This window comes from Pseudophryne corroboree, chromosome 9, assembly GCF_028390025.1.
Source record: "Pseudophryne corroboree isolate aPseCor3 chromosome 9, aPseCor3.hap2, whole genome shotgun sequence".
NCBI lineage: Eukaryota > Metazoa > Chordata > Amphibia > Anura > Myobatrachidae > Pseudophryne > Pseudophryne corroboree.
Genome location: NC_086452.1, coordinates 51,955,435 through 51,979,386, shown reverse-complemented (window position 1 = coordinate 51,979,386; position 23,952 = coordinate 51,955,435). Strand labels below are relative to the sequence as shown.

The following is a 23,952-nucleotide window of genomic DNA, read 5'->3' as shown; positions in this document are numbered from 1 at the left end:
GGACATTAGCTCCAGAGGGACGATCACAGGTTCAGCCTGGATGGGTCACCGGAGCCGCGCCGCCGGCCCCCTTACAGAGCCAGAAGAGCGAAGAGGTCCGGAAAAATCGGCGGCAGAAGACTTTCCTGTCTTCAGATAAAGGTAGGCGCACAGCACCGCAGCTGTGCGCCATTGCTCTCGGCACACTTCACACTCCGGTCACTGAGGGTGCAGGGCGCTGGGGGGGCAGCGCCCTGAGACGCAATAAATCGATAGAAAACCTTTTATGGCTAAAATAAATGCATCACATATAACTCCTGGGCTATATGGATGCATTTAACCCCTGCCAAAACATACAAGAAAACGGATGATAAGGACGCCGAGAAAGGGGCGGAGCCTATCTCCTCAGCACACTGGCGCCATTTTCCCTCACAGCTCAGTTGGAGGGAAGCTCCCTGGCTCTCCCCTGCAGTCACTACACTACAGAAAGGGGTTAAAAAAGAGAGGGGGGCACAAATTAGGCGCAGTATAAACAATACAGCAGCTATAAAGGGAAAAACACTTATATAAGGTTATCCCTGTATATATATATAGCGCTCTGGTGTGTGCTGGCAAACTCTCCCTCTGTCTCCCCAAAGGGCTAGTGGGGTCCTGTCCTCTATCAGAGCATTCCCTGTGTGTGTGCTGTGTGTCGGTACGTTTGTGTCGACATGTATGAGGAGAAAAATGATGAGGAGACGGAGTAGAGTGTCTGTAATAGTGTTGTCACCCCCTGGGGGGTCGACACCTGAGTGGATGTACTGTTGAAATTGCGTGACAGTGTCAGCTTTGTATAAAAGACAGTGGTTGACATGAGACAGCCGGCTACTCAGCTTGTGCATGTCCAGACGTCTCATACAGGGGCTCTACAGCGCCCGTTACCTCAGATACAGACGCCGACACGGATACTGACTCCTGTGTCGACGGTGAAGAGACAACCGTGATTTCCAATAGGGCCACACATTGCATGATTGAGGCAATGGAAAAAGTTTACACTCTTCTGATAATATAAATACCACCAAAAAAAGGGGTATTATGTTTGGTGAGGAAAAACTTCCTGTAGTTTTCCTGAATCTGAGAAATAAAATGAGGTGTGTGATGATGCGTGGGTTTCCCCCCGATAACAATTGATAATTTCTAAAAAGTTATTGGCAGTATACCTTTTCCCGCCAGAGGTTAGGGTGCGTTGGGAAACACCCCCTAAGGGGGATAAGGCGCTCACACGCTTGTAAGAACAAGGGCTCTACCCTCTCTGGAGATGGCCGCCCTTAGGGATCCTGCTGATAGAAAGCAGGAGGGTATCCTAAAATGTATTTACACACATACTGGTGTTATACTGCGACCAGCAATCGCCTCAGCCTGGATGTGCAGTGCTGGGTTGGCGTGGTCGGATTCCCTGACTGGAAATTTGATATCCTAGATAAGGACAGTATATTATTGCCTATAGAGCAATTAAAAGATGCATTTCTATATATGCATGATGCACAGCGGAATATTTGCCGACTGGCATCAAGTATAAGTGCGTTGTCCAATTATACCAGTAAAGTGGTCAGGTGATGCGGATTCCAAACGGCATTTGGAAGTATTGCCTTAAAAAAGGTAGCCTCTCAAAATAAGACGCCGTATTATCAGGCGCAGTCCTGGTTGGCAAGCGGACAAAAGGGTTCCTCTTTTCTGCTCGTGACAGAGGGAGAGGAAAATGGCTGCAGAGATCAGCCAGTTCCCAGGAACAGAAACCCTTTTCCGCCTCTGCCAAGCTCTCAGTATGACGCAAGGGCTTTACAAGTTCAGGCACGGTGGGGGCCCGTTCTCAATGAATTTCAGTGCGCAGTGGGCTCACTAGCAAGTAGACCCCTGGATCCTTCAGGTAATATTTCAGGGGTACAAATTGGAATTCGAGACGTATTCCCCTCGCCGTTTCCAAAAGTCTGTTTTACCGACGTCTCCCGCTGACAGGGAGGCAGTTTTGGAAACCATTCACAAGCTGTATTCCCAGCAGGTGATAATTAAGGTACCCCTCCTGCAACAGGGAACGGGGTATTATTCCACACTATTGTGGTACCGAAGCCAGACGGCTCGGTGAGACCGATTTTAAAATCTAAAATCTAAAATTTTTGAACACTTACATACAGAGGTTCAAATTCAAAATTGAGTCACTCAGAGCAGTGATTGCAAACCTGGAAGAAGGGGACTACATGATGTCTCGGGACATCAAGGATGCTTACCTTCATGTCAAAATTTACCCTTCTCACCAAGGGTATCTCAGGTTATGGTACAGAACTGTCACTATCAGTTCAGACGCTGCCGTAGGGATGGTCCACGGCACCCCGGGTCTTTATTGAAGTAATGACCGTAATGATGATATTCCTTCGAAGGAAGGGAATTTTAGTTATCCTTTACTTGGACGATTCCCTGATAAGGGTGAGATCCAGGGAACAGTTGGAGATCGGTGTAGCACTACCTCAGGTAGTGTTGCGGCCTCACGATTGGATTCTCAATATTCCAAAATCGCAGCTGGTTCCGACGACTTGTCTTCTGTTCCTAGGGATGATCCTGGACACAGTCCAGAAAGAAGGTATTTCTCCCGGAGGAGAAAGCCAGGGAGTTATCCGAGCTAGTCAGGAACCTCCTAAAACCGAACCAAGTCTCAGTGCATCAATGCACAAGGGTTCTGGGTAAAAAATGGTGGCTTCCTACGAAGCAATCCCATTCGGCAGATTCCACGCAAGACTTTCCAGTGGAACCTACTGGACAAATGGTCCGGGTCGCATCTTCAGATGCTTCAGCGGATAACCCTGTCACCAGGGACAAGGGTATCCCTCCTGTGGTGGTTGCAGAGTGCTCATCTTCTAGAGGGCCGCAGATTCGGCATGCGGGACTGGGTCCTGGTGGCCACGGATGCCAGCCTGCGAGGCTGGGGAGCAGTCACACAGGGAAGGAATATCCAGGGCTTATGGTCAAGCCTGGAGACATCACTTCACATAAATGTCCTGAAGCTAAGGGCCATTTACAGTGCTCTAAGCTTAGCAAGACCTCTGCTTCAAGGTCAGCCGGTGTTGATCCAGTCGGACAACATTACGGCAGTCACCCACGTAAACAAACAGGGTGCCACAAGAAGCAGGAGGGCAATGGCAGAAGCTGCAAGGATTCTTCGCGGGGCGAAAAACCATGTGATAGCACTGTCAGCAGTTTTCATTCCGGGAGTGGACAACTGGGAAGCAGTTTTCCTCAGCACGACCTCCACCCGGGAGAGTAAGGACTTCACCCAGAAGTCTTCCACATGATTATAAACCGTTGGGAAAAACTCGACAGGTATTGCGCCACGTCAAGGGACCCTCAGGCAATAGCTGTAGATGCTCTGGTAACACCGTGGGTGTACCAATCAGTGTATGGGTTCCCTCCTCTGCCTCTCATACCCAAGGTACTGAGATTGATAAGATGGAGAGGAGTAAGCACTATATTAGTGGCTCCGGATTGGCCAAGAAGGAATTGGTAACCGGAACTTCAAGAGATGCTCACGGAGGATCCGTAGCCTCTACCTCTAAGAAGGGACCTGCTCCAGCAAGGACCTTGTCTGTTCCAAGACTTACCGCGGCTGCGTTGACGGCACGACGGTTGAACGCCGGATCCTGAAGGAAAAAGGCATTCCGGATGAAGTCATCCCTATCCTGATCAAAGCCAGGAAGGATGTAACCGCAAAACATTATCACCGCATTTGGCGAAAATATGTTGCGTGGTGCGAGGCCAGTAAGGCTCGACGGAGGAAATTCATCTGGGTCGATTCCTACATTTCCTGCAAACAGGAGTATCTATGGGCCTGAAATTGGGGTCCATTAAGGTTCAAATTTCGGCTCTGTCAATTTTCTTCCAAAAAAGAACTAGCTTCAGTCCCTGAAGTTCAGACATTTGTTAAAGGGGTACTGCATATACAGCCTCCTTTTGTGCCTTTAGTTGCACTTTTGGGATCTCCAGGTGTTTTTTGGGTTCCAAAAGTCACATTGGTTTGACACACTTAAATCTGTGGAGTTAAAATATCTCACAGAAAAAGTGGTCAGGCTCTGGCCTGGGCCAGGCGCGTGTCAGAATTGGTGGCTTTATCCTGTAAAAGCCCTTATCTGATTTTCCATTCGGACAGGGCGGAATTTGAGGACTCGTCCTCAGTTTCTCCCTAAGGTGGTTTCAGCGTCTCACCTGAACCAAACCTATTGTGGTGCCTGCGGCTACTAGGGACTTGGAGGACTCCAAGTTGCTAGACGTTGTCAGGACCCGGAAAATATATGTTTCCAGGACGGCTCGAGTCAGGAAATCTGACTCGCTGTTTATCCTCTATGCACCCAACTAGCTGGGTGCTCCTGCTTCTAAGCAGACTATTGCTCGTTGGATTTGTAGTACAATTCAGCTTGCACATTCTGTGGCAGGCCTGCCACAGCCAAAAATCTGTAAATGCCCACTCCACAAGGAAGGTGGGCTCATCTTGGGCAGCTGCCCGAGGGGTCTCGGCTTTACAACTTTGCCGAGCAGTTACTTGGTCAGGAGCAAATACGGTTGTAAAATTCTACAAATTTGATACCCTGGCTGAGGAGGACCGGGAGTTCTCTCATTGGGGGCTGCAGAGTCATCCGCACTCTCCCGCCCGTTTGGGAGCCTTGGTATAATCCCCATGGTCCTTACGGAGTTCCCAGCATCCACTAGGACGTCAGAGAAAATAAGAATTTACTTACCGATAATTCTATTTCTCGTAGTCCGTAGTGGATGCTGGGCGCCCATCCCAAGTGCGGATTGTCTGCAATACTGGTACATAATTATTGTTACCAAAAAATTCGGGTTATTGTTGTAGTGAGCCATCTTTTCGAGAGGCTTCTCTATTATCATGCTGTTAACTGGGTTCAGATCACAAGTTGTACAGTGTGATTGGTGTGGCTGGTATGAGTCTTACCCGGGATTCAAAATCCTTCCTTATTGTGTACGCTCGTCCGGGCACAGTATCCTAACTGAGGCTTGGAGGAGGGTCATAGGGGGAGGAGCCAGTGCACACCAGGTGATCCTAAAGCTTTCTTTAGATGTGCCCTGTCTCCTGCGGAGCCGCTATTCCCCATGGTCCTTACGGAGTTCCCAGCATCCACTACGGACTACGAGAAATAGAATTATCGGTAAGTAAATTCTTATTTTAACAATCGTGCAGTCATTTTGTAACGCATAGCTTTCAGACTCGCTGACAAATTCTCCGCCATCCGCCTAGCTGGCTCTAATGTGTGTCATCCACCTGTAATGGCTGATTGCCGTGCTGGGATGGCTTTTAAACTTCTGTGACCATTTCATGGGAATATTTTAGCTTCCAGGATCCCAAACATTTGCTGTTCTGGAGCTACAAGGTCTATGCCCCAAATCCTTTTTTTTTTCCCTGTGGAATGGATGATGAATGGTATGTGTTGGTGGAAAGTATGCATCGTCCTGTAAAGGGATAAGGAGGGAATGTTGGAGGATTGCAGGGCCTACCATTACATATGAACATTAATCTCTATGCAGGTGGTTGTATTGAGATTTTCACTGTATTATTTTTGCACTCTTATTTTGCTTTAGAATCCAGCCAGCTGGGCGGGTTTGGAGCCATTTGAAGTACTTTAAGGCTTCAGATACTCTTGTAAGACCCCCTCCCCCCCCCCCCCTAAAATATCTCTCCATTACCATGCCTAAGATTAGAAAAGGAAAAACATTCAGAAACACCTTTATGCGGAAAATCCAGGTACAGGGGTGAAGAACGGGGACTGCACATCATTGACGTGGCTAATGTTAACATTATAACCACGATAGCATGTTGAATTTCAACATAACTATCTACAGCACCCCCCCTCCCCCCCAGTAGCCCTTGTAGATCTAGAACAAAGTATACATCTCTCTGGTTGTAGCCTGAGACCGGCCTCGTCTCCCCCTCTGTCCCATTAGATTCCTGCAGCCACTTTACCTTGCAGAGGAGACAAGTCATCACATTGGGGTCAATTCAATTCAGTGACAGTTTGTCTTCAAATTCCTGACTTTACAAACTCCCGTGCATCACGGGAATTTAATTGTCAGGAATGTGTTTTTTAGTCGGCAATTCAATTCAGAGAGAGATATTGTAATTAGTCTGACTTAAATAGGATTGTCGGGAATTTGCAAACTCCCGGGAATTTGCAAATTCGCGGGAGTTTGCAAACTCCCGGGAATTCAATTGTCAGGAATGTGTTTTTTTTTTTAGTCAGAAATTCACTTCAGGGCGGGATATTGTATTTAGTCTGACTTAAATATGCAAGTCGGGGGAAGGGACAGGGAGGAGACTTATTTTCCCTCCTTTTACTCACAGAAATGTAATGTTAAGGCAAGACTTTGGAGTAGAAGCCACAATAATTTTGGTACTGACATGAAAGGAATGGTAGCAGCAGTGGGAAGTAGTACATTGTTCTGTGGAAGTGTGGAAAAACATCAATCATCGCCTTATAATGTGAGTTAATTGTCGGCACCAGTAGGGTAAGCTTGCTGGCACTGTGACAGCCAAAGGCAGGGAATCTCTAATCACACGTAACTGGGATTGGTTTAGGGTGGCTTGCTTGACATCATCAATATGGAATTGTAATGGTTGAAGATCTTGGGCAATCGACTTTAGCCATGTTTTCTTTGGCGTATCACTTATCTTCCATTCCTCCGGAATGTGTTACAGTATTTAGGCACTGGTATGGTATTCTTTTAGGCTCCATTCTGCAGACATGTCCAAACCTCTTTAAACGCTGTCTTTTAATATAGGATTCAACTGTGGGTTGGTCTTTGAATAGTTTTTGGATGTTTTAATTTCTCCGATCCAGTGCAGGGGATGGTGTGTACAGTGTGTGCGTGGAGAGGGTGCAGGGTAGCTGCAGTAGTGTTTGCGGGGAGGGGTGAGAGGTAGTGTACTGAGAGTGGGGCAGGGGGTGTTGGGGGGATGTATTCATGTGACCGGCGGAGACGGACAATCACATGACCTCCCCCTACATCCCACACCCTCACTATCCTGACGGTCAGCATGCCAACCAACAGGGACTATTCCCATTCGTGGGTGTCCACGACACCCAGAGAGTGGGAATAGAAGACGTGGCGAGCGCAGGGCACCACCGAGCCCTCAGCGCAGAGAGCCCGCAAGGGGCTCGCTGCACTCACCTCCCGCCGGGATTCCGCTGCCGGTATGCTTACCACCGGTCATGCATTCCACACCCGAGTGTTGGTTGAGATGTAGGCATGCACAGGTCAAATGTGGATATTTCACTATGCAAATGGGTATGTACCCAACTCCAAATTACTTCCAAAGTTACAAAATACTGACCTTCAGTACATTTGTCCATGCATATGTGTTTGCCCTTTTCACTTTGGGAATTGCCCCTGTGTCTCATGTTCTCATATAGTAAATACTCAGGGGTCGATGTACACTAAGAGTAGGTTACTAATATGGTAGCATGAACTGCCGATCAACCGATTGTCCCGCTTAGTGTACTGGGTGTGGGGAGTGGGGTGCAGGGTAGTGGCTGTAGTATAGTGTTTGTGGGGATGGGGGTGCAAGATAGTGTGTGCGGGGAGGGGGGTGCAGTGCAGGGTAGTGACGTATTATGCAGGGAAGGGAGTGAAGTAGTGTATTGGGTGAGAGGTAAGGGGGTACACACAGAGATCAGTGCTTAAATTCTAAGAAATCTGACTAGATTGCTTAGAAGTTAAGCACAGATCTCTCCGCGTGTACCCCCACAGCGATAGCAATGCGCGGCTCCGCGCTTCACTGTCGCTGGTGCTAGATTGAGTCTGCATGCAGGCTCAATCTAGCACATCATTCATTTCACCGCTGGGTGACATGAGCGACCCCCTCCTCCTCACTCAGCACACATCTCTGGGGAAATCTCCCTGGGGTCGATTCTATTCGGCAACTAAAGAATAGCGCCGGGAATTAGCTCCCGACGCTATTCAATTCAGCTAAAGTTAAGTCGGCGATGTCCCGTTCTCGCCGACTTAACAGGTAGTTTTGTCGGGAGAACGGGCATTCTCCGACTTAACTACCCGGCGCGAGGCTGATTCCCGACAGAATCAGCCTTGCGCCGGCCGCGAGGCAGCACTTTTGTCAGGTTTCTTCTCTCATCCCCCGGGGATGAGAGAAGAATTCCCGACAATTGCGGGCAACTAGTTGCTGAAATGAATAGCGTCGGGAGCTAATTCCCGGCGCTATTCTTTAGTTGCCGAATAGAATCGACCCCCCTGTGTGTATGGCGCTGTAGTGTACTGTAGGTGGGGCCGGGAGTAGAGATTAGCAGCAGTATTGTAGTGTGTGCAGGGTGAGCAGTGTAGAGTAGCAGCAGTAGTAAAGTGTTTTTTTTTTTAATTATTTTATTTAGTAGTGTAATGCAGTGGTTTTCCAAACATTTTTGTATCACCACCTGAGTATCAGAATTTTTTTTCACAGCACCGCAAGTCCAAAAGTTGATTTAAAAAGTCTGAAAATAATATTAAATTAAGTAAAATGTTTTTCGAAGGGGTAAATTCAGTTTCAGCACGGATTGAATAGTGCCAGTAGGGGGCTCCCGCAGCTAGTCAATTTAGCGCTCCATAAATCAGAGAATGTCGGTTCTCGCAACGTAAACCTGCCGTTTTGTAGGGAGAACCAGCATTCTCTGACATAACTGCCCCGCTGCAATGTTTGCGGTGCGCTGCGGCACAAAACATATCGCTGTCCTAGTTGTGTAATCATGTACTATACGATAAGATTTGATTGGCGTCCTCTTAAAACTCCAATCAGGTGCATGCTGTCCTTCCTCCTTCAGATGAAATCCTCTATTGCAGCAAGATATGTTAGTTGAAACAACTAAGAAGGGAGAGGGACAAACCACTTGCTAAACTAGCCAGTGGGAATATAAATGTGTTGGATTGAAAAATTAGACCTATTTACAGCATTTCTAATAGCTTAGTATTAAATTCAAACAAAAATTTGTAAACTCTCATCCCTTGGGGGATGAGAGAAAAAAAGGGAGAGTTTAAGTCTAAAATTGTCAGGAATTCAAACTCTCTCCCCACCCGCGAGTTCATTGAATTGGTCTGACCATTATAAACTATAGGGAGAACAAATTGTCAGGAATTGTGTATACATCGCCGACTAAACTGTCAAATTGTCGACAATTGAATTGGTGGGAATTCCAATTGTCGACAAAACTTAAGTAAACTAGTGGAATTGGCAACTAGTCATCGAATTGAATTGACCCCATTGATGTCCCGCCTAATGTTAGGAATTATATCGGTGGGACTAGGCCAGGCATGTCCAAACTGCGGCCCTTCAGCTGTTGAGAAACTACACATCCCAGCATGCCCTGACACAGCTTTAGCATTCAATGGGGTCGATTCTATTCGGCAACTAATGAATAGCGCCGGGAATTAGCTCCCGACGCTATTCAATTCAGCAACTAGTTACGTCGGCGATGGCCCGTTCTCGCCGACAAAACAGGTTGAATTGTCGGGAGAACGGGCATTCTCCGACTTAACTCCCCGGCGCGAGGCTGATTCCCGACCGAATCAGCCTCGCGCCGGCCGCGAGGCAGCACTTTTGTCGGGTTTCTCTTCTCATCCCCCGGGGATGAGAGAAGAATTCCCGACAATTGCAGGTAATTAGTTGCTGAATTGAATAGCGTCGGGAGCTAATTCCCGGCGCTATTCATTAGTTGCTGAATAGAATCGACCCCTCTGACAGCAAAACGGTGTCAGGGCATGCTGGGATTTGTAGTTTCACAACAGCTGGAGGGCCGCAGTTTGAACATGTCTGGACTAATCAGAATGAATCCCCTGAAGTGGTTCTGTTTTTATGAGCGAGTCAGTAATGAAGTTATTCCATATTCACAGGAAAACCTTCAGCGTTAAACATGGTACTCTCGTTCCATGTGTAATTGGGCTGCAGAATAGGCATGTGATACGGCTTGGTCATGTCCACCTGGCGTATGATCTGCGCTGCTGTTTATTACTTTATTACTGCAGATTCTAAGAAAAATAGATAAAAAATAATCTGCAGAAGATAGCATGTGCAGCTTCCACCTGTGCTTCTACCGGTGAGATTAGTGTCCTAGGAACATTACTCCTGACCAGCAGGGGGCACCGTTAGGAGGTGCGTGGCCACTTCTGTGGTTGTACGTGCTGAGCTATCTGTAAAATGCGTCAATTTGTATGTGGTCATTTGTTGCTGATAGTATTAGATTATGCAGTTACCTCTGTTAGGGGATTCACAGGTAGGTACTGATCCAGTGGATACTTCTCCACGCCTGGTTTTTCTCTTACGTCCTAGAGGATGCTGGGGACTCCGTAAGGACCATGGGGATAGACTGGCTCCGCAGGAGACATGGGCACTAAAAAAAGAACTTTAGGTATGGGTGTACACTGGCTCCTCCCTCTATGCCCCTCCTCCAGACCTCAGTTTGATACTGTGCCCAGAGGAGACTGGGTGCATTACAGGGAGCTCTCCTGAGTTTCCTGAAAGAAAGTATTTTAGTTAGGTTTTTTATTTTCAGGGAGCCTGCTGGCAACAGGCTCCCTGCATCGTGGGACTGAGGGGAGAGAAGCAGACCTACTTAAATGCAAGGCTCTGCTTCTTAGGCTACTGGACACCATTAGCTCCAGAGGGAGTCGGAACGCAGGTCTCACCCTCACCGGAAGATAGAAGCCGGGTGAGTATGTGAAGATAGAAGACTGTAGAGGCGGCAGAAGACTTCGGATCTTCACTGAGGTAATGCGCAGCGGTAACACTGCACGCCATTGGTCCCACACAACACACACACGGCAGGCACTGTCAGGGCGCAGGGGGGGCGCACTGGGCAGCAATTAAACCTCCGATCTGGCTGAAATATATAAATATATATATATGCTCTATACTATATATAAGAGATCCCCCGCCAGTTTTTGAAAGATTTTAAGCGGGACCGAAGCCCGCCGCTGAGGGGGCGGAGCTTGATTCTCAGCACTCACCAGCGCCATTTTCTCCACAGCACACCGCTGAGAGGAAGCTCCCCGGACTCTCCCCTGCTGAACACGGTGACAGAGGGTTTGAAAGAAGGGGGGGGGGCACATAATTTGGCGCAGTGTAATGATAATAATAGCGCTATCTGGGTAAAGATATTTGTTTTTCCCTGGGTCATTGGCACTGGGTGTGTGCTGGCATACTCTCTCTCTGTCTCTCCAAAGGGCCTTGTGGGGGAACTGTCTTCAGATAAGAGAATTCCCTGAGTGTGTGGTGTGTAGGTACGCGTGTGTCGGCATGTCTGAGGTAGAAGGCTCTCCTAGGGAGGAGGTGGAGCAAATGAGTGTGGTGTCTCCGTCTGCAACACCGCCACCTGACTGGTTGGATATGTGGACTGTTTTAAGTGCTAATGTGAATTTATTGCACAAAAGGTTGGACAAAGCCGAGTCCAGGGAGTGTACAGGGAGTCAAGCCCTGCCTGCCACTATGTCGCAGGGACCTTCTGGGTCTCAAAAGCGCCCACTATCCCAAATGGTAGACACTAATACCGACACGGATTCTGACTCCAGTGTCGACTACGATGATGCAAAGTTACAGCCAAAGTTGGCTAAAAGTATTCAATATATGATTATTACAATAAAGGATGTGTTGCATATCACAGATGACCCCTCTGTCCCTGACACGAGGGTGCGCATGTATAAGGAAAAGAAACCTGAGGTAACCTTTCCCCCCACCTCATGAGCTGAACGAGTTATTTGAAAAGGCTTGGGAATCTCCAGACAAGAAACTGCAGATTCCCAAAAGGATTCTTATGGCGTATACTTTCCCGACTAAGGACAGGATACGGTGGGAATCCTCCCCAAGGCTGGACAAAGCGTTGACACGTTTATCCAAAAAGGTAGCGCTGCCATCTCAGGATACGGCAACCCTCAGGGATCCTGCTGATCGCAAGCAGGAGACTACCTTGAAGTCTATTTATACACATTCTGGTACCTTACTCAGACCGGCGATAGCGTTGGCTTGGGTTTGTAGCGCTGTAGCAGCGTGGACAGATACCTTATCGGCGGAAATTGATACCCTGGATAAGGATACAGTTTTATTGACCCTAGGTCATATTAAAGATGCTGTCTTATATATGAGAGATGCTCAAAGAGACATTGGCCTACTCTGTTCTAGAGTCAACGCTATGGCGATTTCTGCTAGACGAGTCCTATGGACCCGACAATGGACGGGTGATGCCGACTCGAAGAGGCATATGGAGGTTTTACCTTACAAGGGTGAGGAATTGTTTGGGGAAGATCTCTCGGACCTAGTTGCAACGGCAGGTAAATCAACTTTTTTGCCTTATGTTTCCTCACAACCTAAGAAAGCGCCACATTATCAGATGCAGTCCTTTCGGTCGCATAAAAACAAGAGAGTACGGGGATCGTCCTTTCTTGCCAGAGGTAAGCCAGGGGGGAAAAGCTGCCAACTACAGCTAGTTCCCAGGAGCAGAAGTCCTCCCCGGCCTCTACAAAATCCACCGCATGACGCTGGGGCTCCGCTGAGGGAGTCCGCCCCAGTGGGGGCACGTCTTCGACTTTTCAGCCATATCTGGGTTCACTCACAGGTGGATCCCTGGGCAATAGAAATTGTTTCCCAGGGTTACAAGCTAAAATTCGAAGAGGTGCCTCCTCGCCGCTTTTTCAAATCGGCCCTACCAGCTTCTCCCCCAGAGAGGGAGATAGATTTAAATGCAATTCAAAAATTGTGGCTTCAAAAAGTGGTGGTCAAAGTTCCCCTGCTTCAACAAGGGATGGGGTATTAATCAACCCTGTTTGTAGTCCCAAAACCGGACGGTTCGGTCAGACCCATTTTAAATTTAAAATACTTAAACCTATACTTAAAAAGGTTCAAGATGGAATCGCTCAGAGCGGTCATCGCCAGCCTGGAAGTCTCTGGACATAAAGGATGCATACCTTCATGTTCCCATATATCCACCTCATCAGGCATACCTGAGATTTGCGGTACAGGATTGTCATTACCAATTTCAGACGTTGCCGTTTGGGCTTTCCACAGCCCCGAGGATTTTCACCAAGTTAATGGCGGAAATGATGGTGCTCCTGCGCAAGCAGGGTGTCACAATTATCCCGTACTTGGACGATCTCCTGATAAAAGCGAGATCACGAGAGCAGTTGCTGAACAGTGTATCACTCTCGCTGAAGGTGTTACAACAACACGGTTGGATTCTCAATATCCCGAAGTCACAGTTGGTTCCTACGACTCGTTTGCCCTTCTTAGGCATGATTCTGGATACGGACCAGAAAAGGGTTTATCTTCCGATAGAAAAGGCCCAGGAACTCATGACTCTGGTCAGGGACCTATTGAAGCCAAAAAGGGTGTCAGTGCATCACTGCACTCGAGTTCTGGGAAAGATGGCGGCGTCTTACGAGGCCATTCCCTTCGGTAGGTTCCATGCGAGGACTTTCCAATGGGACCTACTGGACAAGTGGTCCGGGTCACATCTACAAATTCATCAGATGATCACCCTGTCCCCCAGGGCCTGGGTATCTCTCCTGTGGTGGCTGCAGAGTGCTCACCTTCTAGAGGGTCGCAGGTTTGGCATTCAGAACTGGATTCTGGTAACCACGGACGCGAGCCTCCGAGGTTGGGGAGCAGTCACACAGGGAAGAAACTTCCAAGGTCTCTGGTCAAGCCAGGAGGCTTGTCTTCACATCAACGTCCTGGAATTGAGGGCCATATACAACTCCCTTCGTCAAGCGGAGAATTTGTTTCGCGACCTACCAGTTCTGATTCAGTCAGACAACATCACCGCAGTGGCTCATGTAAACCGCTAAGGCGGAACAAAGAGCAGAGTGGCAATGGCGGAAGCCACCAGGATTCTTCGCTGGGCGGAAAATCATGTAAGCACACTGACAGCAGTGTTCATTCCGGGAGTGGACAACTGGGAAGCAGACTTCCTCAGCAGACACGATCTACATCCAGGAGAGTGGGGACTTCCTCAGGAAGTCTTCGCACAGATTGCAAGTCAGTGGGGACTGCCCCAGATAGACATGATGGCGTCCCGCCTCAACAAGAAACTACAGAGGTATTGCGCCAGGTCAAGAGACCCTCAGGCGGTGGCAGTGGACGCCCTGGTGACACCGTGGGTGTTCCAGTCGGTCTATGTGTTTCCTCCTCTTCCTCTCATCCCCAAGGTATTGAGAATCATAAGAAGAAGATGAGTACAGACAATTCTCATTGTTCCAGATTGGCCGCGAAGGGCCTGGTATCCGGATCTGCAGGAAATGCTCACAGAAGATCCGTGGCCTCTTCCTCTAAGACAGGACCTGTTGCAACAGGGGCCCTGTCTGTTCCAAGACTTACCGCGGCTGTGTTTGATGGCATGGCGGATGAACGCCGGATCCTAGCGGAAAAGGGCATTCCGGATGAGGTCATTCCTACTCTGATAAAGGCTAGGAAGGACGTGACAGCTAAACATTATCAACGTATATGGCGGAAGTATGTTTCTTGGTTTGAGTCCAGGAATGCTCCTCCGGAAGAATTCCATCTGGGCCGTTTCCTTCACTTCCTACAGACTGGAGTGAATTTGGGCCTAAAATTAGGCTCCATTAAGGTTCAGATTTCGGCCCTATCCATCTTCTTTCAGAAGGAATTGGCTTCTCTCCCAGAAGTACAGACTTTTGTGAAGGGAGTGCTGCATATTCAGCCTCCTTTTGTACCTCCAGTGGCACCCTGGGACCTTAACGTGGTGTTGCGGTTCCTTAAGTCTCACTGGTTTGAACCACTTAAAACGGTGGAATTAAAATATCTCACTTGGAAAGTGGTCATGTTAGCCTTGGCATCGGCTAGGCGTGTGTCGGAGTTGGCGGCTTTGTCTCACAAAAGCCCCTATCTGGTTTTCCATGTGGATAGAGCAGAATTGCGGACTCGTCCTCAATTCTTGCCCAAGGTGGTTTCATCTTTTCATATGAACCAACCTATTGTGGTGCCTGTGGCTACGCGAGACTTGGAGGATTCCGAGTCCCTTGATGTGGTCAGGGCTTTGAAAATTTACGTGGCCAGAACGGCTCGGGTCAGAAAAACAGAGGCGCTGTTTGTCCTGTATGCAGCCGACAAGGTTGGCGCTCCTGCTTCGAAGCATACTATTGCTCGCTGGATCTGTAACACGATTCAGCAGGCTCATTCTACGGCAGGATTGCCGTTGCCAAAATCGAAAAAGGCCCATTCCACTAGGAAGGTGGGCTCTTCTTGGGCGGCTGCCCGAGGGGTCTCGGCATTACAGCTGTGCCGAGCTGCTACTTGGTCGGGTTCAAACACCTTTGCAAAGTTCTACAAGTTTGATACCCTGGCTGAGGAGGACCTCATGTTTGCTCAATCGGTGCTGCAGAGTCATCCGCACTCTCCCGCCCGTTTGGGAGCTTTGGTATAATCCCCATGGTCCTTACGGAGTCCCCAGCATCCTCTAGGACGTAAGAGAAAATAAGATTTTAAACCTACCGGTAAATCTTTTTCTCCTAGTCCGTAGAGGATGCTGGGCGCCCGTCCCCGTGCGGACTAAATTCTGCAAGGCTTGTATATAGTTTTTGCTTACATAAGGGTTATGTTACAGTTTGATCAGTCTCTGGCTGATGCTGTGTTGTTTCATACTGTTAACTGGTTCGTATATCCCAGGTTATACGGTGTGGATGGTGTGGGCTGGTATGAATCTTGCCCTTAGATTAACAAAAATCCTTTCCTCGTACTGTCCGTCTCCTCTGGGCACAGTTTCTCTAACTGAGGTCTGGAGGAGGGGCATAGAGGGAGGAGCCAGTGCACACCCATACCTAAAGTTCTTTTTTTAGTGCCCATGTCTCCTGCGGAGCCCGTCTATCCCCATGGTCCTTACGGAGTCCCCAGCATCCTCTACGGACTAGGAGAAAAAGATTTACTGGTAGGTTTAAAATCTTATTTTTGTAATCCTACAGTTGCTCCTGTAACAATCCATGGGCAGTCTAAAAGACTGGGGCGTGTTGAACCCATTTTCTGCTCATGCTAAAGCCATTGGCTGCGTCCTTGGATGAAACTTCACAGGCCATCAGCGGCGTTCATACATCTGCCTTCTTCGTTAACCTTAGAGTTACTCAGATGACCAATGGTCACGCAGATGATCGAAGACGCAGCAGATCACAATTCTGTATGCAGTTATAATGGCTCCAGTGTCTCCCTTCCTGCGGCCATGATGTGTTGCCACGGGGCTACATAGAATTATCTGATTGGCCAGACAGTTGTATAATGTGTGCCCGGCATTAGTCCAGTGCTAGCAGTACTCTGCTGTTGTACATTCCTTTTCCTCCCACACAGTGGGGTCTATTTACTAAGCCTTGGACGGAGATAAAGTACCAGCCAATCAGCTCCTATCTGTCATGTTACAGGCTGTGTTTGAGAAGTGGCAGTTAGGAGCTGGTAGTTTATCTCCGTCCACTATATCTCCATGTAAAGCTTAGTAAATAGTGCTCCCTGACTCAGAATGCAGAATTTTGCTGTACGTTTATGGACTGTCAGTGTACATGTGGCCGTCTGATAATGTTATTCTATGCTATCCTATATAGGGCCTACTTCAGACCTGATCGTAGATGTGCACATATACTCTGTCTTCAGACATGCGGGGGGACGCCCCCGAACAGGGCTAGTCCGCCCCGCATGTCAGGCCGGACCCTTCCCCTGCACAAGTACAAAAGCATTGCACAGCGGCGATGCTTTTGTACTGGAAGAGTAGCTCGCTACCAACGCAGCTCCTGCCCGCTGGCAGGGAGCTACTGTCGCTGCCTGGGTTGCAGCGGCTGCGTGTGATGTAACGCAGCCACCGCGGCCTGCACCCCAACAGTCCGGGCATGCCTGCGTTGCCCGGACCGGCACCCTTTACGGCGAGCAAACGCCGCCCTCCCGTCTAGCAACCGCCTCTGCCTGACCATCAGGCAGAAGAGATCGTGGGGCTAAGACAGCCGTAGGCTGCCTGGAATGCGCAGTTCAGATCTGATTGCTGCACCGATCAGGTCTGAATTAGGCCCATAGTGCAGTGTTTATTACAATGCTGAATTGTTAGCGGTGACTATAATATATATATGTATGTATTGTGTGGGCACTCCCGTTGTACAGAGTGTAGTTGCTGCGGTGCCCTCCTGGGGAACAAAGCTCATCCCCTATGTAGTAGGAGGTGTGGATGGCGGCACTCAGGCAGACGTATCACAGTAGTTGAATAAAGTGGATTTATTCAGCCGACATGTTTCGAGTGGACCAGGGCCTCAGGGCCAGACCGGTGTCTCCACTCGAAACATGTCGGCTGAATAAATCCACTTTTTTCAACTACTGTGATACGTATGTATTCATAGTTTAGAAAAGGTGTGAAATAATCCAGTGCTGGGAAGCGATTATTATAAGAGCATAATGGTATGTGTCCGGGACTTATTTTACTTTAGGAATTGATTGACAACTCTCTTGCTGGGCTGGTCTGTGAGATCAGTGTTCCCTTCTTTGCGTGGGCAGGACTGCAGTGGCAAGTTTATCAAGTTTTGTGTTAATGCGCATAGATAATTACTGGCAGATACTAGGAGACCAGACCCCTCCCTTTCTCACTTCTCTCACCGGCCTCTTTGTGCCACATTTGTCCCCAGGTGAAGGTAGATGCTCCTTTTTTCCCATCCCAATCACTTTATCTACTGGTAATTTACAGATTAGTCATTATATTTACATTTCAGAGATCTGCAGGACGTACCCAGTGTTTCCCAACCCTGGTCATCAAAGCACATCCGATAAACGCTTCGATCTGACAGGGCGATTATCTGATCTGTTAGCACCTGTACACACTGAGCAATTTCTTGCTTGGGTTGTACTATCCTTTTCATCTCTTGATCGGGAACAACAGTGCGCGTGCAGCACACACACTATTCATCCCCCAGTGTGTCCGTTGCACGAGCCTTTGAAGCCATTTATCCACTTCCAGCGCTCTTGTGCACACACAGACGCTATCCAGTTATCTGTCTGATCAGCCAATATATCGGCTAGTTGACCAGATAATTGAGTAGAGTGTACCCAGCGTTACAGTCCAACTTTTTAAAGTTAAGGGCCCTACACGTTGGCCGAGGTGCCCGACGGCCAATATGGACGACCTGGCGCCGGGAGGGTGGGGGTGCGGTGACGGGGAAAGTGAAGTTTCTTCACTCCCTGACATCACCCTGCCCCATAGTCCTGCATGCTAATATGGACAAGCTTGTCCATATTAGCTTGCATGTATAAACGAACCAGCACCAACAGTGAATGAGCGCAGGGCCGCACATCATTCATCGCTGGTGCCTACACACTGAGCGATATGAACAATGTGAGATCGTTAATATCGCTCACTGTAATCGACAAGTGTGTAGGGCCCTTAAGTCATACTTGAGCAAAGGTGACTTCATTAGTACCTGCATCCTTAATAGTGTCCCCCCTAGGATGAGGCAGGGGCAGGGCGCCGGAGTTCGGGAGCACATTGGCGTGCGCGCCCCCCGAAACGGGGGCGCGGCCATGCAAATTAGGGGACGTGGCCACCCACGTGATTTTAGTGGGCGGTGCGGCCCACAGACGCTGCTATAGAGGGCGTCTCTGTGGCCGGCGACGTCACTTTTGGGGGCGTGCCCAGCACCTCCGTCGGTGCTGGGCTTCCCCCAGCTCTCTCCCAATGCGTGAATGGATGTCGCGCGTGCACGCACACGGCATCTTTACACGCTGGGTGGGCAGGAAGCGGGCAGCTGTTCTAGCAGGGAGCCGCAAAAGGGGCAGGGTGGGTTTTGCCGTCTAAAAAACGGGCAGGGCGCGGTGCCCTGCTACAACAGCCTAGAGTGAACACTACTTAAAGCATGGACTGTTGGGAAACAAATGCATTAACCCCATGGTAGATATGTATTCGTGTATTATCATTATGACATTTTATATATAATACTGAGCAAACAAAGTTTCTCGGACATTTAATGGTATACGGGTATAAGTCATTATGTTGACATGGCCACAATGTCAACAGTACATCAGTGTTAAGCAGAGTACATAGGTATACAATCCATGCCCTGATAACGGATGAACAGGCCGACTGTTATATGGGTGTGTATGCCGGTCCGTTGCAGGAGCGTTAGCCGATAGACGAGTTATAATGCTCCTGTTACGGCTAGGATCAGGAGGTTGCATCTTATGTGCTGTGTGGTATTTGTCGGCCTGACCTCCCGATCCCATAGAAGCTGTTTCTAGCACAGTGTGTACAGGGCTGGCAGGAGGCTGCTGATTGGGCGCAGTAACCCAGCATTAGGTTGAGGCTAGATTAGGATTAGGGATGAAATACTGTAAAAACACTATGGCTACGTACACAGGGGTACATGTAATAGGGTCAGAGTTTGCCGGAGGGCCGGGATGTCGGCTAACCATCCTGGTTTTGCCTTGTAAATGATTGCCACTTAAATATGGTGAACTCAGACACTTTTTCATATACCCCAAAATGTCTACATAAGGGCCTTGTCCAGATTCGGACCATATCAACCTAACATCCAAACTCAGTATAACAGCTGTACATGTATGGAAACTACTCCTTGCCCCTGCAGTACGCCAGGTCTGCCTTTCCTAAATGATGATCGGCGTGCCATGTAAATGCACTAAGGGGGTTATTCAGGTTTGTTAGCAATTGGGCAAAACCATGTGCACTGCAGGTGGGGCAGATGTAACTGTGCAGAGAATTAGGGTGTGGCTGGATGCAAACAGTGGGCTAGACCAATCGCAATGTTGGAACAAAGCAGAACTAAGCTACCTTTTAAGGTTACTTACAGTGCTAAAGCGTAATCACGGGCAACGCCGCCATAATCCCCCATGTGACAATTATTTTCCTGCAGATGAGTCCGCATACACCTAGCCTCAATACTCCACGTAGCATGAGACGGCTGTGCGAATGAGTCACAGCGCATGTCTTTTTCGCGTGAACTTGCACATTAATCGCAATATGATGCAACAAAACCGATTCCCGAAACTGCATTGATTCATTTTATTTGTGATACTTCTCATACAAAGCATAACGGAGCTGGGCGTGAACAAAGCCGCAGCTTGTGCACTGTGGCACTAATGCTTGTTTGCACACAAATATACAGATGTCGCTTGCCAGATTAATCAGTGCACTTTTATCGCAATGTGACTTAAATACACGTTCGCGTCACTAAGGCGCACGTCTCAAGGACCTGGCGTGCCAAGAAAGAATATTTATCGTGCCTGGGGCAATAGTGTGTGAAGACACAACTGTGCGTTCTCACAGCTACTCTTCACCCCCCTCCAACCACCATTTTTGTGTCTATTAATCTGACTTCACCCGGTGTGACTGCTAATGTAAATTGGTCTATATAAGTCGTCTCTCTCCACGGTGCCACTTTTGGCCTTGTTAAAACACGTCCCCCATTATTAAGTCATTGGGGGGCATCCAGTTACCTGCGGGTAATTGTATCGCTGGGGCTTTCCTATTAGCCCCAATGTGGCGCGCTCCCCCCCACAATGCTGGCACTTATTGGGGATTATGCTTCGGTGCCTCGGGCACGCAAAACATAATCTATGATAAATGGGCTGCCGGAACCGCGATAACATGTGGGATCGGGGACTTATCCCCAATCCCATGTGATTATGCGCGATTGCGGGTCCAATTTTGGCCTCTTATTGGATACCGCAATAATGACCATCAGTCATTAATCGCGATATCCAGCCATTTTAATCTAAAACAGCATTGGGGCGCATTGGCTTCCTCCCCAAAGAGTTTGGCTGCAGTAGCAACGTTTGTTATTTAAAGTGCTGGACAAATACATTCTAGAACAAAGAAAACCAAGTTGCTAAGCAACCAATTCACGCCTGGGATTGCTGGGAAGTGGTCCCTTTTCCACTGCCACAGTAACCTGGGTTATTGCCGGTTCTACCTGAGTCGTGTCTCAGTGTAAGAGTGAAAAATAACCCAGGTCCAGTAACCCGTGAATCCAACCCTGGTAGCTACCTTAGTCGAACCGGGACGGGTAATTCTAAAATGCCTACGAAGAAGCCGGCTGCAGATGACATCATCTCTAAGCGTCGGCAGAGGAAAGACTCGCCAATAACCCAGATACAGCCTGCGGTGTGTAAGGGGTGTTTCAAGCTGCTGTGACATGGTTTGAAACTGTATTCAATTAACCAGGTCAGACCCGGGTTTTTGGTAGAAAAGGGGTATTAATAATGTTTCAGCTTAGTGACCCGCTCTCTGTCCGGCCTAATGGTGAGGTCCTAGGCCTTCCAAATTGCAAAAACTTCTGAGGCCTCATAGAATATTTAACAAATTGGGGTCTTGAGGTAAATGAAGGGCTGTAGGCTCTCCCACAGATACCATAATCCCTTCTCTCTCTCACTGTAGAACAAGCTGTGCTCTCCCTGCCCTGGCTTTACGCTGCAGTGTTCCGATGCCATTGTCTCATTAATCTGACGGCTGCCTATCATGAATCAGAACCATTTAGCATCCCTCGCCTTTGCTCTAAATCAGGCATGATGGGGGCGAGGAGAGTCGCTGGGGGAGGTCTGGGAGTACGGATGCCATGTGTCTCGGAGGAATTAATGGGGTGTTCACTCCTAATTTGCATCGGATGATCAGGCTTTAAGTAGTGTTGTGTTAGTCATAGCTATGGTTATAGATGACATAATACAGGTAATCTGAGGATAGTCCGGCATCTATGGAGAGAAGGGACTTAATATTTGACTTGATCTGGAATTTTGACCTGGAACCGTAATAAATATTAGGAGTCGTGCGCGCTGTGCTTTGTGGCGTGTTATTAGTTATTCATCCAGAGTTGTGATTTCTGCACCACAAAATGTTACATGTGGACGGTCACAGAACCGTCCTATTTACTCTCATTGTGGTTCATGTGTGTCCGCTTGTTCGAATTTCATCTTAAAGTTCTGTAATTCTCCAGCTGGGACTTGTAGTTACACAACAGCCGTGGAGCTGAAGTATGATCTCCGCTGTGAGGCAACTGGATGAAGGTGTCTTGAGCGTTACAGATTTGTTAGTGGCTTGTAGCCACGTTGGGTTATTAATAAAAAGTATCTGCTAGTCAGTTCATTTGGGGTTGTGTAGATCTGGGCAGTGTAACTAGATACATTCTCCGACACCCACTCATTCTCGCAGTTCCCTGGGGAAAATGCTAACAGAGCTTTATAGCAATCTATATCTGTGTAATGTCAACATTTGGTGTACTTCTGCCTGTGCCATAATATATATGTGGAGTTTTGCCTAATCCTAAATCTCTACACCTGGAACAGGTGTACAGTCGGCCTTTTCTCCACTTTGTTTCACCTCATTGGTGAAGTTGCTCGATGGGCTGTTGAGTCTTTTAACGCCTTCCCTACAGAAGAGTAGGAGTGCGATGGGTAAATTTACTAAGGTGGGAGTTCTTTTAGAACTGATGTTGCTCATAGCAACCGATCGGATTCGACTTAACATTTATCTAGCTGCTTCTAGAAGATAATGGAATCTGGTTGCTATGGCAACATCACCAGTTAGTGGGGGGAAAAAAAACCCTCCCGTCTTAGTAAATTTAGACTCGAGTCTACTTTTTTTTTTTTTCTTTGTGTGTGTGTAACCAGACTTTAACCCCCAGCTCAACAACTAAACTTTAGTGCTGCAATAGTCATGGAAATCATTGCACCGTGTCTATTAAATGTACACAATGTATAGAACATCTATTTTTACAGTAGCAGCAATTCATATTAAAAGCAAAACCGTAATAATCGGTCGCCTCTGTGGCACTGGTAGAATTTAAGAATGGGACGCATGAGCGAACATGGCCAGTCAAACCTTGGAGAGAGTGCGCAGTGTTCGCAATCCTCCATCATTGGGGGGTATTCAATTGTTTGAAAAGTCAGTTGGGAGTCTGTTTTTTTCCTATCTAATAGGAAAAAAACAGACGCCCAACCGACTTTTCAAACAATTATGTTCCCACACAATGGGCGGAATTCGACATGGCATTCCCCAGAACGTGTGTGTTGTGAGGAGTGAGGTTTACAGGGGCGTCAGTCTGTGCCTGTCCCACCCTTCAAAACCCGGGCTGTCAACTTTCTGCAGGTGTTCTAGGCAGCCTGGAAGAGGAATTCTATAACTTAGGTGCTCCAACTGCTAATGTTAATAAGGCCAGGCTTCCCCATCATACCATGTTGTGCGCTCTGACGGCCTAGATAACCGTTATAGATAGTGCTCCCATCACCGGTAGAGACACTCCCACAGGTTGTACATCCAGACTGGTCAGGTACTAAATGCTAGCCACATAATAGCAAAAAAAAAAGTCCACAAACTGAAAACTGTTTTTTGTTATTTTTGTTGGAATAAATTATATAGTTCAAAAATTCTCACTTTTACACAATCTAATTTATTATGATGATTTTCCTTTTATATTGCTGATATTATAAAGCCTGTGGCCACCGCTAACCTGAACTGTTTGCTAAACTCCAATTCTTATCTGTGTCCCCAGGTTGTGAGTAGCTGGGAAGATGGAGGCCGTACTCTCACAGTGGGTGCAGCGATACCATGATTTTATGAAAGGAGCAGGTGAGATCCCCGGCGATCATTATTCTTCCTTTGTCCATTCAGCCTAGGAAATACTGACCTCACTGAGGCCCGAGGCACTGCTCACAATATGACTTAAGTCATGAGGTGCTTCCACTGTGTTCAATCAACCGTTACTAAGGGTGATATCTTATTACCGGTGAATTAACATCGGGCCCGAAAAACTGACGTTTTTCTGGCTTTTTTTATGATGTTTCACAGACTTTTTATTTTGTTTTGTAATTTTTAAAGGCTATCCAATATGGATCGCCCGTAAAAAAAAAAAAAAAAAAAAAAAGCTGACCTCTCAAACACACAGGTTCAGTGAAACCTGTGTGTTTTCGGTAGATACAGCCCCGTTTTC

The 23,952-nt window shown here is 47.9% G+C and overlaps 1 protein-coding gene across 3 annotated transcripts in view; it reads left to right on the top strand.

Annotated features, from left to right (window-relative positions):
* Positions 1–23,952, top strand: part of ELOVL1 (ELOVL fatty acid elongase 1) — a 92,471-nt gene that overhangs the window by 47,124 nt on the left and 21,395 nt on the right. For all 3 annotated transcript variants that reach the window (XM_063939333.1, XM_063939332.1, XM_063939334.1), the window contains exon 2: positions 23,515–23,591. In XM_063939333.1, coding sequence (XP_063795403.1) covers positions 23,534–23,591 — 58 coding nt within the window. In that variant the 5' untranslated portion in view covers positions 23,515–23,533. The remainder of the gene's footprint in view (positions 1–23,514; positions 23,592–23,952) is intronic.